This window comes from Ochotona curzoniae, unplaced genomic scaffold (genome assembly GCF_017591425.1).
Source record: "Ochotona curzoniae isolate NIBS_2020 unplaced genomic scaffold, NIBS_Ocur_1.0 contig_1274, whole genome shotgun sequence".
NCBI classification, from domain to species: Eukaryota; Metazoa; Chordata; class Mammalia; order Lagomorpha; family Ochotonidae; genus Ochotona; species Ochotona curzoniae.
The window spans coordinates 8,895,914-8,911,422 of NW_024465023.1; the positions used below are offsets into that span (position 1 = coordinate 8,895,914).

General features: G+C 48.8%; 1 protein-coding gene across 3 annotated transcripts; it reads right to left on the bottom strand.

The window, feature by feature from the left end:
• Window positions 1-4,446: 4,446 nt before the first annotated feature.
• Window positions 4,447-7,694, bottom strand: LOC121168784 (RNA-binding protein 3). Of its 3 annotated transcripts, XM_040999112.1 has the most exons (7): window positions 7,601-7,694; window positions 6,995-7,111; window positions 6,707-6,813; window positions 5,891-5,999; window positions 5,703-5,793; window positions 5,345-5,429; window positions 4,447-5,050 (listed from the first exon to the last, which is right to left on the bottom strand). In XM_040999112.1, the coding sequence occupies exons 2-6, from the start codon at window positions 7,092-7,094 to the stop codon at window positions 5,369-5,371; spliced, it is 468 nt and encodes a 155-aa protein (XP_040855046.1). In that variant the 5' UTR covers window positions 7,095-7,111; window positions 7,601-7,694; the 3' UTR covers window positions 4,447-5,050; window positions 5,345-5,368. The 3 variants fall into 3 exon arrangements, with proteins under 3 accessions (XP_040855046.1, XP_040855039.1, XP_040855057.1); XM_040999105.1 differs by lacking the exon at window positions 7,601-7,694 and having other exon boundaries at window positions 6,995-7,505; XM_040999123.1 differs by lacking the exon at window positions 7,601-7,694 and having other exon boundaries at window positions 5,345-5,426; window positions 6,995-7,504.
• Window positions 7,695-15,509: the final 7,815 nt, after the last annotated feature.

The following is a 15,509-nucleotide window of genomic DNA, read 5'->3' on the forward strand; positions in this document are numbered from 1 at the left end:
AAATGGAAACTTCTGCTGCCTGAGGAAGCGAGAGGGGTCCTGAGATCTGTACATAGCAAGGGGAAGAAGGAAGGTGGTCCAGGACCAGTATCCAGAAAATAGTAACCTGACAAACAAACATCAGAGGGCATGTTAAGAATATGGTTTCCAGGGATCCTTAGAGCAGAAATGCCTCTAACTGTGGAACGGCATGGGCAGGGGGACAGAACAGGCCATCAGGAAAATGTGGTAGCTACCCCCATCCATGCCACTGTTGGCAGCTGAACAAACTAACCCCCTTCATGACCTTCTCCTATTTACAATGAATATTTAAGATTTAAATTTTATTTATTTGAAAGATGCAATGACAAACAGCATGGGGAAGGAGGGATGGAGGGAGGGAGAGAGATGGAAGACCTCTCTTTCTCTCTTTCCCTGTCCCTCTGTGTAACCCTGGATTTCAAATACAGAAAATCTATATTCATAAAAATTGGTAAAATAAAATATATGATATTAGAATGAAAACAGGCAAAAACAAGCAGAATAGAGTTCAGAAATAAATTCACAGAGCCAACCAAACTGTGACAGTGATGTCATGAAAACACATTGGGCAAGGACAGTCTGTTGGGAACTGGACGTTGCCCTGCAAATTCACATCCTTGGATCATGGTCAAAACTTCGTCATAAGGTATTGGCCTTAGGCTTAAGGCCTGCAACCACAACTGGCCCCAGTGGGAAAACAGGCAAAAAGCTGCTGTATGGGAAATTATATTTTCTTGGCTCTTCCAGCAAAAGCTTGCAAGGGGGAGTGCAAGCAAAACCTCGGTTCCGCAAAGGAAACAACCCACACAAGGCAAAGGCAACTTACAGAGTGGGATGAAACATTTGCAATGACTTATCTGTTCAAAGGCTGATATTCTTCAAAATGTAAGAAACCAAACAGCACAACAATAACAATAATCGGATGTAAAAAAACAGGCCAGGGACATGAGCAAATGTTTTTCCAAAGACATACCAAATGGCTCATATTCCCTGAAAGATGCTCAACGTCACTCATCAGGGAAATGCAAATCAAAACCACCATGACATGTCATCTCACAACTCTTTCAATGGTTAATGATAAAAAAAAAAAAAGTAAAGCTGGTTCGTGGGTTTCAAAAAAGTCATGATAGGGTTGGCCCTGTAGTACAGCAAGTTAGCCTGCTGCCTCCTATTGAACAGCCCCTGTGAACAAAGGCTCAAGTCCTAGCTGCTCCACCTCTGACCCAGCTTCCCCCTGATGACCTAGAGAAAGCAATGGAAGATGGTCCAAGTGTTTGCTTGGGCCCATGCACTCATGTGGGAGACTCAAATGGAACTCCTGGCTCCTGGCTCCTGGCTTTGACATGGCCTAGCCAGCCCCAGCCGTCACAGCCCCTTGGGGAGTGAAGCCACGCATGGAAGCGCTCACCCTCCATCTCTAATTCTGCTGATCCAATAAATGAACAACTCCTAAGAAGGCAAGGGAGGGTGCTGTGGTGCAATGAATTAAGTTGCTGTTCAGGATGCCCATGTCTCCTATGGCAGTGCCAGTTCCTATCCTGACTATCCTGTTTGCAATCCAGCTCCCTGCCAATGTTCCAGAGAAGGTAGACCTGGGAGCCCTGCTCCCATTCTTGCACTTGAGCTACTTCTCTGCTTTGAATGTGTCTCTTACACGCTGGAAGAAATGCACCTGGGCACCCTTACAGAGCCCAGAAAATGGACTTGGGGAAAGTGTGTAGCAAATTCTTTGTCTTCCTGCACTGTGCACTTTGGGTGTGACAGATTTCAAACCAGTATCCAGGGCAACCTCTGGGTACATAAGTTGGTGCTGGGACTTCCTTCCTGAACTCCTCAGCTACTCTTGCTACTTTTCCTTTACAGTTTAACTTACAGGCCAGCCTCCTGAACATATAAGGATTTCAAGGTCTATTGGTGTTGATGCCATGGCTTAGTGAGACAAACCTCTGACACAGTACCAGCATCCTAGATGGGTATCAGTTCATGTCTTGGCTGCTGCACTTCCCCTCCAGCTCCCTGCTCATGGCCTGGACTGGAGAGCAGTGGAGGATGGCTCAAATCCAGCTCAGCTCTGGGCACTGCACTCTTTTGAGGAGTGACTCAGAGGAAGGAAGATCTCCCTCTTGGTCTCTCCTCTCTCCGTAAAAACCCTTTGAAATTAAAACCAAATGAAGAGATCACCTTTTTTTTTTTTTTTTTTTTTTTTAAGATTTACAGGAAAGTGGGTAAGACCATTGTTTCCACATTCTTTTTTCCTTCTTCTGTATCTGGGGTAAGGGGGGGAGATAAAGGGAGAAGCTCCACCTATCCTCCCACCCTTCCCAGTGTCCCTGACCTGGGCATGCTCTGAGGGAGCATGCTCAAGTGGTTTTGATATTTCAATAGTTCTGAATTGTTGCCAGTCTCGCTATTCCAAGCATGATAAAATCTCTCCAGAATCCACTGCCTGACTTAGTCCACCTTACACTGTGTTTGCCCAGATTTTCACTGCCAAAACGTAGCTGGGGTAGTTGATTTGTTCTGTCCTCAGTCCTCTGTTGTGGTACCAGGTGTCCTCTGCAGGTTCTGATGGACTGCCATATCCTCCATGTGCACCTGGATATGCTGTCCACTTCTCTGAGCCACTGAGGCAGCCCAGCTCTGACACATGCACTTCATGGTTAAACCATGGAACCTGCACTTGACAGATTTAGCCCCCAGTGCCATCCTCTGCCAGCCAGTGCTGCAGCAAAGCCTAAACCACCCTCACCCACTCTGACTTATGCTTGTACCAGAAGGAAGTCAGATTTTCCCTGATCTAGTTCACATGAGGGCCACAGGTGTTACAGTCCTGCCTGGTCTGCCCCCATCCCAAATCACACTATTAGGCGTGGTGGTCCAGCAGACGAACCCTACACATTCCCTCTACCAGCTTTGCCTCTTCCCCCGGTCCTCACATGTGCTGACTGTTGGGCCTGGCTAGGCTGCACCCTCATCTGGCATGGCCTGCCTCACCTTGGCATTTGCCAGTGGGTGCTGCAGCCTAGCCAGGCCCAGCCCACCACAAATTCCAGGTCACACTGGTGGGGGTTCCAGCCTAGCTAGCAGTTACACAGAAATCGGATCTTCCATTTGATTGTTCAATGCCCAGATAGTTCCAATTGCCAGAGCAGAGTTGATTCCCAGGAGTTCCATGTGCCCAACGTGGGTCCATGGGACTTGGAGTCTTTGATTGCCTTACTAGGTCATAATCAGTGAGTTGGATTCAAAGTGTGGCAGCCAGGAAATGAAATGGGCCTTATATGGGGTGTTTATGCCTGTTAAGAACTTGAACTCCATGAGGAAGGTTTCACATTTTACATGTTTAAAAAAAATTGGGCCCAGCACAATAGCATAGTGGTTAAAGTCCTCACCTTGCATGCGCCAGGATCCCATATGGGTGCGGGTTCTAATCCTGGCAGCCCCACTTCCCATCCTGCTCCCTGCCTGTGGCCTGGGAAAGCAGGTCAGGACAGCCCAGAGCCTTGGGACCCTGCACCGGTTGTGTGGGAGAACCGTAAGAACTCCCGATTGGCTCAGCTCCAGCTGTTGCGGCCACTTGGGGAGTGAACCATCAGAAGGAAAATCTCTCTCCTTCTCTGTATAGCCGCCTTTCCAAAAAAAATAAATCTTTATGCTTGAAAGGCAGATTTGCAGAGCAAATTTCTGATGGCTCACTCCCCAGTGGTAAGGGGATCTTCTTTCCAGTCTCCCATATGGGTACAGGGTGCCAGGGACTTCAGCCCTCCTCTGCTGCTCTTACAGGTTTTCATGGAATTGGATGGGAAGTAGACACAGGAACTGGGGTTCATGACAAGCCAGCACTAAAGCTTAGCCTTAGCCCAGTGCACTACTTTGTACCCAAAATCCTTACACTCCCTTCTCCCATTACTGGCAGGGATGTAGAAGTTCAATGTTTCAGCTGCCACCTGCCATTACCAGGATCCCCTGTAGGAGTCCTGGATGCTCCACTTGGGGTTGTTACTTGCCCACACCTGGAGCAGTGCTTAGACCGTGTTGTGCACATGAAGACACAGATAAAGATCCTGGCTCAGTCCAGCCCAGCTTATTTGGACTGGTTAGGGGGGAACCAGGAAAATGTCCTCTCTGCAAGACTGCCTTTGAAATATTTAAACAGGCTCTCCCCAATCCCTTAGTCCTCCCCAGGTTTCATCATGGACCAGGAGCTGCATATAGCTCATCCTATGAGATGAAGTCCTCACCACCCCGATCATTCCTTTATCAGGGTACCCACACCAATACTCAAGGGAGCACAGTAATTCAACATGATGGGAAGATCTCTGGAAACTCAAGCCTACCCTGGCGCTCAGTTATCCCCTCATTGCAGGTCTGGATAGCCCCCAAGTTCAAGTCAGCTCTGAAGTGAACAATGAAAAAAAGCACTCGTTTTTCAAGGTTCCAACTTTTATTCAGCTTAGTGAGACTATTCTAAGCACACAAGACACAACAGAATACTTTCTTCCAGCACTTAAGTAAAAATGACAATTACCAACATTTTGAAGTTCTCTAAAACCTGGATAATGATCTGGAGTAAAAAAAGTCTATCATGTTGATACAGATTTCTTCCAAGTTCATTTGGAAATTGCTTCCGTGGTAAACAATGTGTACACATTAAAAAAAAAAAAAACTTTAGATACAAATGGAAGAAAAAGTCTGACCAAATAGGCTTTTTCTTTTTTTGTCCAGAAGAAAATAATCCTGAGTCCGAACAATGAAAGGAGTAATACTGAGGCCCTGCAAATATCCTAAAATTTACCTCCAAATGTGCAAGGAAAAAGAAACCACTCAATTTTTAATAAACATACATGGAGCTTTCTAAAAAGGTCTTTCACAAGCTACCCTGGGAAGCTCAATTCAAAAAAAAAAAACAAAAACCAAAAAACAAAAGCTGATGTTAAAAACAGGTGTTTCAGTGCAGCTCCAAAAAACTGTTATAAATACAGCTGTTTAGAAGGATGGTCCTGGGTCAGAAGTGTTAGTCCTTGTGTATCTGAGAATAGCAAGAAGGGGGAGAATCACCCCTGGAAGGATCTGGCCGCCATCTTGCTCACCTTCCAGAGGTGCCTTCAACACCCCCTCCCTCAAGCCCCAAAGAAAGCAGGTGAAAGCACCCCACCCCCACCTGCAAACTAGCCCTGCTGTGCAAACTCAAAGGGGGGGGGGGAGGGCAAAGGATGGGGGTTGTTGGTGGGTTGGGGTATGCGGGGAAACACAGTGCTGAGCAGTTGGACAGGAAGTTGCAAGGAGTACAGCAGGAAGTTTGCAGTCAACACCCGGGTCTCACCTCTGTGACGTGCAGAGCACCGTCCTAGTTGTCGTAATTGTCCCTGTAGTTTCCTCCTGGGTAGCGGTCGTAACCCCCCTGGCTTCTGGGAAAAACCATGCTAGCTTTATATGGATACCTCATAAACAGCTGTTTATATAGTTACACGTGCCACATTAAACCATAATACATGCCAGCACAACATGTCTACAATTAAATGTCATAGTACAATACAGCCAACATAAATGCAGAACTTGGTCTTGGCACAATCCCATGATTAATGCCATCACAAAACCTGAAATGCTATGCTACATAGCCATGCATAGCGCACACAGCTCCACACCCAGGTGTGACAAGCACTAGCCCTTGCATTACCCACCTGCCAAAGTCTCGGGGCCGTGTGTATCCATAGCCATATCCTCCAGGGCGAGCATCATACCTACCAGAGCCATAGCCCTGGTCTCCACCACCTGTAGCAGGTAAGAAATGTCTAACCAGTTACCCAAAGGCCACCAATGGATGGATTCCCCAGACCAACTCCAAAGTCAAACGGATTCCGACACTTACCTCTGGGGTAGCTGCGACCACGCCCCTGGGCCCCAAAAGCGCCCCCTCCTCTGGTCCCCCGGGCAGACTTGCCTGCGTGGTCCACACGGATCTGGCGACCATCCAGGGACTAGGTGTGGCAAGGAGACAGAAGGAGGATGGGTGGCAGTCAACTAAGGCAGTGGTGAGATGGGACTGGGCGGGGGTTTGGGGTGGGTTGGGAGGGTAGGGGTGGGGTGGCACAGGTGGGCTTAAGAGCCCAGAAGTTGTTGCCAAGCACCAGGTTCTGGGTGCCGCATTCCAGAACAAGCTCCTCTGACCAGAGCGGCTTCAAGCAGGAGCTACAGCATCCCACACAAACGACCTGGATCCACCATGATCCCCCTGCTACTACTTACATCTTGACTGAACACAGGCTGAGTTCTCCTCCCCACTCCTCTAAGCTGCCCTACTATTAGGGCTGGACAGACACCTCTCTTGGTTTAAGGCTTCCGAGTCCATCCCAGAAGACTCACGAGGTCCTCTCCGGGCCAGGCCCACAGGTCTGCAGACTCTACTATCTAAGCCCAGAGCAGGTCAACCATCCACAGGTGGCTTCTCGGCCTCATGCAGGACCAGTCGTCGCCTCCCAGGCAGCCCGGCTCTGTCTGCCGCTGCCCTCCACCCCCTAGAACAGAAGGCAGTCACGCTCCTGTGAGTGGGAACTGCGGGGCTTGGTGGCCACGCTGCCCCAAGCAGAGACATATAGGGGAAAAGAAAAAAACAAAACAAAGAAAAAACAGAACGGAGGAAAATGGCACACGGGGACGGGGCCCCACTACAGGCAGAAGACCTCACCTCGCCATTCATGGCTCTCATGGCATCTGAAGCATGTTCCGGGTTAGTGAAGGTGATGAAGCCAAAACCCCGGGAACGCTGAGTCTCCCGGTCCTTGACAACGACCACTGCGGAGGGCAAGAGGCGGGGGTAGCCATGACAACAAGCAATGGCTTGCAAAGGGGACCGTGGGGAACCCACAGAATCCCAAAGAGACTCCAAGCTTTACAACCAAGGCAAAGGAATGTCGGAAAGCCTGAATCCCTCTTCCCCTGGTGTTCCCTGACAAAGGCTGCACCTACTCCTCACCCTCAGAAATCGGTCCGAAGCTGCTGAAGTGGTCTTCCAGTGCCTGCTCATCGGTGTTGAAGTTAAGTCCTCCAACGAACAGCTTCCCTTCTTCGGACATGGCGGCGAGTTCAAGTCCTGCAGGTAAAAAAAAAAAAAGCTACGCAAGTGCGAACAGAGCCACACACGGAAAACACATAGAAAAAAAAAAGGACATCCATCGGGTGGGCAAGTCCTTTAAAGTCACAACTGCGCAAGCTCAGTCTCCGCCCCGGCTCCGGCTACCACGCCCGTCATTCTGCGCAGACTCAGAACCTCCTCACGTTTCTCCCGCGCCCGGACAAGATGGCGGCGGTCACGTGGGCGATGGAGGGGGTTAACCAGGTCCCGGAGGTAGCGTAGTCCCTGCAGCCACCGGGGCCGGCAGCCCCTCTCCGCGTTCAGATGCAACTCCCGAGGCTCCCAACAACCGAGCTATGTTTCACCACTAAGCCGCCCATTCCGATAAATAAAAAAAAAAGCCTCAGCCTACGTGTCAGACTGTCACTTTCCCCGACCCGCGTTCCTTCCCGCTGGCTGCCGCGGCACGTCAAGGAACCCGCTGCACAGCACCTGGACTTTGCTTACCTGGAAATGTAAAAAAAGACGAAAGAGCCGGGGAAATGGCAACCGTTGGAAGGCAGAGGAAACAGGGAAGCTGGAGCGCGGGAAGACGCTTGATAAAGCCTACGTAGAGCGGACGTATGGGAACGCCTCTCCAACGAGCCCCGGCGTCCGTGTTCATTGGCTATGGCCACAGGAAGGGCGGAGAGGAAGGAAGGGCGTAGCTAAGGGAATAATCCACTCTCCGCGTTGGAGAGAGTCGACCTAACCTTGATGCGTTTGCTGCCGCCTAACGGCAGCCTCCTGCCTGCGAGCAAAACGCCTCTGCCTTACCCGCGGGACCCAGATGCTGCACGTCTCTTTGATCATCGTGCTGTGAGGTCAGCCGACCCCGTCATCTAGCGCGTTCACCTCGTACCCCGTAAGGGACTGCTGTTCCTTGCCCTGGTCCACTTTCAACCGCACCTTTACGCACTTTCTGCTTCTCACCCTTAGGCTTTCTCCTGTGTGGCCAACATTTAGCCGAGAGCGCTGGGACCCTTTACACCCTGTCATTCCTTTTTATCTGTGACTTCAGCTCTCACCCTCTAGTTGTACCCTGAAACCACCTCCACATTAAACCGCCTAAAATGTTTTCTGCAAAACAAGATGCTCCGATCTTTTTTTAAGCTTTATTTTTATTTATCTGAAATGCAGAGTTGAGATTTTCCATCCCCAGATGGCTGCAACAACGGGGGCTGAAGCCAGGAGTCAGGAGGTTCATCTAGGTCTCCCATGGTGGTAGGGCCCTTGGACCATTTTCCACTGCTTTCCCAGGCATGTTTGCAGAGAGCTTGATTTGAAGTGGAGCAGCCGGGACTCACCTTGCTGCAACATGGCGGCAGCCCTCCACGTTGTTCTGTCTAGCCTGTGCCTTCTCTGGCAACAGCAAGATTCACATTTTTGCATGGAGTAAGGGAGTTTCTCTTGAGGAAAATTTCATTGCACCCGGCGCAGTGGCCTAGCAGCTGAAGTCCTCATTTTGAAAGCCGGAATTCCATATGTGCTCTGGTTCTAATCCCAGCAGTCCCGCTTCCCATCCAGCTCCCTGGGAAAGCAGTGGAGGGCGGCCCAAAGCCTTGGGAGCCTGCACCTGTGTGGGAGACCTGGAGGAGGTTCCTGGCTCCTGGCTCCGGATCTACGCAGCACTGGCTGTTACAGTCACTTGGGGGGTGAATCATCAGACGGAAAATCTTCCTCTCTGTCTCTCCTCCTCTCTGTCTCTCCTCCTCTCTGTATATCTGACTTTCCAATAAAAATAAAATAAATATTTTTTTAAAATCCAGACTATAATAGCCCCAATAAATGAGTTGGACAGTTTTTGTTAATTTTTTTGTATTTTTTGGAACAATTTGTATAAGATGGTAATTATCAGTTTCTTGAAAGTTGGATAGAATTATGATATGAAAAAAAAATAATCAGTCTGAGCCTGAACCTTTGTTCTTTTCAACAGGCAGACAGAAAATCCAGGAGAGACAGGAGATAAAGAAGTCCCATCTGCTGGCTTATGCCACAAATGGCTGCTGTACTCCAGCTGGGTAGCTGGGAACTCCATCCAGGTCGCCCTCGTGGGTGGCACGGCTCTAAACACTTGGACCATTCCTGCTGTCTCCCAGGGTCTCCATGAGCAGGAAGCTGGAGTGAGGAGCCAGAGCAGGGAATAAAACCCAGACATGCTGGTGTGGGCAAACAGGTGCCCTAAACTAATGGCTTAACGGCTAGGACAAATACTCAGCCATGTGCCTGAAGCTTGTTGTTGCTAGAGGGTGCATGTTTGACCGTCATTTTTGTCTTAAAAATTAGTTATATTGATGTTTTGCATTTGTTTCTGCATCAGTTTAAATGCAGTCTCTTTTCTAGAAAGTTGAACTTTTTCCTCTACTTTTGTGTCTGCAATTTCCCTATTCATCTATTTTTAAAATTTATTTTGGTTCTGTAGTTTGCATCCTTCTCAATGAGTCTTGGCAAAGGTCTGTTTTTAATATTTTCCATGAACCAGCTTTTAAAAAATATTTTGTTTCTTTGAAATGTGGAGTGACACAGAGAAAGGTAGAAACAGATGTAGACAGAACCCTTCCATCTGCTGCTTCATGCCGCCATTGCTCACAACAGCCAGTGCTGGGCCAGGCCAAAGCGCAGAGCCAGGAACTCAGCTCTGAGTCACCTATGTGGATAGCAGGGCCCACGCACTCAAGCTATCTTTTACTGCCTTCCAAGGTGCATTCATAGGGAGCTGGACTGTAAATGGAAATTAGCAATCTGATATGGGATGCTGGCCTTGGAAGCAGTGGCTTAACCACTGGGTTACAACACTAGCCCCTCCAGGAACCAGCTGCTTTATTACCTTTCGTTCTCTAACATTTCCTTCCACACTTACACTATTTCCTCCATGACTCCACATTCTCAGTTTGTTTTCTTCTGTTCTTTTAAAACAAGTTTAAAAACAAGTCTTAATTTTAGAAAATGTATTTATTTGGGAAGGTAGGGAGACAGACAGGGAGATCTCTCATGTGCTGCATTGTTCTCCAAATGTCCACGGCAGCTGAGGTTGGACAGGCTCAAGTCAGGCGTCTGGAATTCAGTGTATATGGGTGGCAGAGACTTAAGTATTTGATCCAGCAACTGCTGCAGCTCAGGACATGCTTTGGCAAAAATCTGGAATCATTAGTGGAGCCAGGATTCAATCCTACGCACTGCAGTGTGGGGTGTGGGTATGTGGTATTCCAGGCAGCATTTTTTAAGCAACTTAAAAAAAAAAAAACAGATTTATTTATTTGAAAGGTACAGAGACAGAGAAGGAGAGGGCTTCCATTTGCTGGTTTATTCCCCCAAATGCCTGTAAAAGACTACAGGTGGGCTGGTTCAAAGCCAAGATCCAGGAGTTTCTTCCAGGTCTCCCCACATGGGTGCAGGGATCCAAGGACTTGATCTATCATTTACTGCTTTCCCAGGCACATTATCAGGGAGCTGGTTGGGAAGTGGAACAGCAGAGGCTTGAACTGGTGCTCATAAGGGATGCTGGTTCCACAGGTGATGGCTTTGCCTACTATACCACAACACTGGCAACCAGATAGTATCTTAGCCAGGATGTCGTCTTTTTTGGCTGCTTTTAAATTGATACATAGAACCTGGCACGATAGCCTAGCAGCTAAAGTCTTCGCCTTGCACGTGATGGGATCCCATATGGGTACCTATTCTAATCCCAGCAGTCCCACTTCTCATCCAGCTCCCTGCCTGTGGCCTGGGAAAACAATCAAGGATGGCCCAAAGGCTTGGGACCCTGCACCTGTTTGGGAGTCCTGGAAGAGGTTCCTGGCTCCTGGTTCCGGTTCGGCTCAGCTCCAGCCGTTGCGCTCACTTGGGGAGTGAGTCAGCAGATGGAGGATATTCCCTGTCTCTTTTCCTCTCTGTATATTTGACTTTCCAATAAAAATAAAATAAATCTTTAAAAAAATAAATAGATACATAAAAATTGTAGGTAATTTTGGGTGCCCATGATTTCCTTCTTTTTTTTTTTTTTTTTTTGAGGGTTGAGGGTGTTCCCATCTACTGGTTCATTTTCTGAATGCTCATGATGCCTAAGCCTTGACCAAGGTCAAAATCAGAAGCCAATCACTTTAGCCATTTCTGCTGCCTCCCAGGGTCTGCATTATTAGGAACTTGGAGTCAGAAACTGAGGTCCAGGTACGCAACGTGGGGCATGGCTTTTTAGCTGTTAGGCTAAGCATTCACCCATGGTGTGATTTTTTTTTAACGTAAAAGGTTTAATTGGGGGTGGGGGGCACAGGATCTAGTCAAATAAGCCGAACCCCATGTCGTGGGCTGACTCTAATGACTTTTCTTTCTTCTGTTCCACTGCTGCAGGGGCCGACCTGGTGGCCGCGGCAGTCAAGCCTGGCAGCAGACAAGGCCACAGCCCCGGCTGCAGGCACACTGGCCAGCTTGCCAATGCCCTGGGCGATCATGTCCCTGGTGTTCTTGCTGTTGAGCTCACAGCTAACCTTTTTTTTTTTTTTTAAAGATTTATTTTTTATTATTTTTTTATTGGAAAGGCGGATATACAGAGAGGAGAGACAGAGAGGAAGATCTTCCGTCTGATGATTCACTCCCCAAGTGACTGCAACGGGCCGATACTATGCCGATCCCAAGCCAGGAGCCTCTTCCGGGTCTCCCACGCGGGTGCAGGTTCCCAAAGCTTTGGGCCGTCCTCGACTGCTTTCCCAGGCCACAGGCAGGGAGCTGGAAGGGAAGCGGGGCTGCCAGGATTAGAACCGGCGCCCATATGGGATCCCGGGCGTGCAAGGCGAGGACCTTTAACCACTTGCGCCACCGCACCGGGCCCCACAGCTAACCTTTTTGAGCTGCTCGCCGTCTGCCTTGATGCCCACGCTGTCCAGCACCTTCCTGATGTCCTTGGCACTCATTGGGCGAGGCATTGTCCTCCTCCCCCAGGACGACCAACAGGTAGGAGGTGACAGAGTGCATGGCAGCATCACCCTCCTCTCGCTTGATGCGCTGTTTTGAGGTATGTTTATATTGTGTAATCTCTAACCAGGGCAAGCGTATCTCTCTCCTTAAATACTTAACATTACCTTATGTTGCAAATATTCGTATTTCTCTCCCTGTCTCCTTTCAAGGGGTCCTCCATCTCGCAACCCTCCCGTGGGAGGTGCTTCCCCGTTTCCTCTTCCCACGGTCACTCGGTCACTTCATGAATAAAACATCTTTCCAACTGAAAAAAAAATTCAAAATAATTTCTAGCTAAAGGCATGCTTATAGGAACATTATCTATGATTTTCATTTGTGATAGATGTATTTAGAATTGAACATTTTTTAACAGTTAATATTACTGTGTCCCATGAATTTGACATGTAGCATTTTTATTATTTTTTGCATCCCCTATTTTTTTAATGATTGAGTTTTATTTATTTGAAAGGCAGGGTTACACACAGAGAGATCACCTGCTGATTCATGCCCCAGCTGGGGCTGGGACTGAGCCAAGCCAAAGCCAGGAGTCAGGAACTTCATCCAGGTTTCTCTCCCATTGGGTGGCAGGGACCCAAGCACTTGGACCATCTTTTACTATCTTCCCAGGCAAATGATCAGGAAACTGGACTGTAAGTGGAATATCCAGAATTCAAACCAGTGCTCCAATATGTTGGTGTCTCAACCTGTTGCAGTAAGACACCAGCCCCATATTGTTATTTAGCTTCAACTATTTCTTTTTTTTTTTTAAGATTTATTTATTTTTAGGGCCTGGCGGCATAGCCTAGTAGCTAAAGTCCTCGCCTTGAATGCCCCGGGATCCCATATGGACGCCAGTTCTAATCCCGGCAGCTCCACTTCCCATCTAGCTCCCTGCTTGTGGCCTGGGAAGGCAGTCAAGGATGGCCCAAAGCCTTGGGACCCTGCACCCGTGTGGGAGACCTGGAAGAAGCTCCTGGCACCTGGCTTCGGATCGGCGCAGCACTGGCCGTTGAGCTCTCTTGGGGAGTGAATCAACAGATGGAAGATCTTCCTCTCTGTCTCTCCTCCTCTCTGTATATCTGACTTTCTAATAAAAATAAATAAATCTTTTTTTTTTTTTATTACAAAGCCAGATTTACAGAGAGGAAGGGAGGTAGAGAGGAAGATCTTCCATCCGATGATTCACTCCCCAAGCAGCCATAATGGCTGGGACTGCGCTGATCTCAAGCCAGGAGCCAGAGCCTCTTCTGGGTCTCCCACGTGGGTGCAGAGTCCCAAGGATTTAGGCCTTCTTTGACTGCTTTCCCAGGCCACAAGCAGGGAGCTGGATGGGAAGCAGGGCTGCTGGTCTGATAAAAGTTAAATAAATCTATTTTAAAAAGTGTTGGGGCTGGCACTATGATGTAGTGGGTGAAGCCACTGCCTGCAATGTCAATATCCCATATGGCTGCTGGTTCAAGTTTGGCTGAACAACTTCCAATCCAGCTTCCTGCTAATGTGCCTGGAAAAGCAGCAGAGGATGGACCAAGTACTTGGACACTTGCACCAATATGGGAGACCCAGATGGACTTGTCCTTCATAGCCTGGCCCAGCCCTGGCTGTTGCAGCCATTTGGGCAGTGAACTAGGGGATACAAAATCTCTTTCCTCCATTCTCTCTTTCAAGTAAAAAAGTCTTTTAAAAATTTTATTTTCATTTTTTTCAGTTGAAAGTCATATATGTGTGTATGTATCTATAAATAGATAGATAGATAGAGACTCTGCTATCCTCTTGTTCACTCATCAAATGCCTGCAATGGCCTGGGCTGGGCCAGGCTGAAGCCAGGAGCCTGGAACTCAATCTGGGTCTCCCATGCGGGTGGCAGGGGTTCAAGTTCCGTTCTTTTGTTAATATTTATTTGTTTTTATTTGAAAGGCATATTTATAGAGAAGGAGCAATAGAGAAGGGGACTCAAGTTCTTGGGCCATCGTCTGCTGCCTTCCAGGGTGTGCATCAGCTTGCGGGATTCTGCTTCCTCCCCAATCATGAACTTATGGTCCAAGTTCCCTGTGAGCCTGAGGACTGGACTTGGCTTGGGCAGCCAACAAGCTGGGATAACAAGCAGAGGTAGACTCAAACCCAGGCCTTGTGTGTGATACGGGATGCAGGTAGCTCAATTTGTGTTTGTAACTGCTATGCTGAACACCAGTCCTATAGGTAATTTGTTGCACAGCAAGAGATAACTACCATATGGGGTTCATTTCCTTATTGCGATGAACTGTTGTCATATCTAAGTTGTCAATTTGTGCAATCTGATGAAGGGCTGGAGGCCCTGCTCTTACCTGCTCTGGGGTAAAGGGCAGTGTGTGGAGATAAACCAGAATGCTGGATAGTCCCAGTTCCTGGCGATGTGCAAACCTCACTCCTGCCTGCTCACACCCGGGATTCCCCCTGGTTGGGGTTCATTTGTCAACCCTCAGAAGGAGGTCGCTTTTTGAAAAGGCAGTCTTTCCCAGTGTGCTGCACCACTTCTGGCGTCGGCAGGAGGTGTGGGGCGGAGGTGATTGCCTCTGGCTGCCGGGGACTAGCTAGCTCCCCAGATACCTGTACTCGTGCACTAGTTGAGTTCTGCCAGGAGGGAGCACCCGAGAGCCTCCCCAAGGCAACACAGGAGAGCAGAGAGCCAGAAGTTAACATTCGGTCTCCATCCCACTCCACCCCCATTTGCTGCCTCTAGCCATGTGCCCTGAAAATGCATCTCGTTACAGTCCTACCTTTGTGCACACATGGGCCTCTCCGAACTACACTGCAGGTTCTGGAATCCATGTGTCTCTAATTTCTTTTGGCTGGCTTCAGGCACAGAAACCGGCAGCTCATGCCATCTGTTGATTTGGGCAGAAGCCAGAGCCTCCAGTGCCCTAGAGGAACACATTTTTTTCTGCCCTTCAGGGCACCTAGCGTCTGAGTCACACAAAGGGCTTCTTGCCTTGGTCCTTGGAGGCCCCCAAGTTGCCATGCACAGAAATGACTGGTCTGGCCTTTCAAATGGCTGAGCTCATTACTCATAGCCTGGAGCCCAAGGGCATCAGGTGGTTATGAAGAAAGGGAAATTTCTGATCCTGGGGCGCCAAACATCCCCTATCATGAGTGGCCCTCAGGGGACTCTGAGCTCCCTAGATCCAGCGAACACTTGTGGGGAGGCACAGCATTTGCACACCCTTGATGCACAGTGGTCTCGTCCTGTTCAAGCCACAGAGCTCTCAGCTGAGCAATGGTCTCCTCCCTCTTCAGCACTGTGGCAATGGGAACCTTTTGAAGGTCACCCCCAGCTTTATATGACATGCTTAGGGCTGGCGGGAAATAAACAGCATGGGCTGCCCTGATGCCCCTTCTACTTTGAATGCAGCAACTTCTGGCCAGGACCTGGCACTGTGAGAGGCTATGAACT

Coding starts and splice junctions, on each gene's coding strand:
- LOC121168784 (XM_040999112.1), bottom strand. CDS start 7,094: ATGTCCGAAGAAGGGAAGCTGTTCGTTGGAGGACTTAACTTCAACACC. Junction 6,000..6,706: donor TGAGAGCCATGAATGGCGAG/GTGAGGTCTTCT, acceptor TGCCACACCTAG/TCCCTGGATGGTCGCCAGAT. Junction 5,430..5,702: donor CGGCCCCGAGACTTTGGCAG/GTGGGTAATGCA, acceptor GGTTTTTCCCAG/AAGCCAGGGGGGTTACGACC.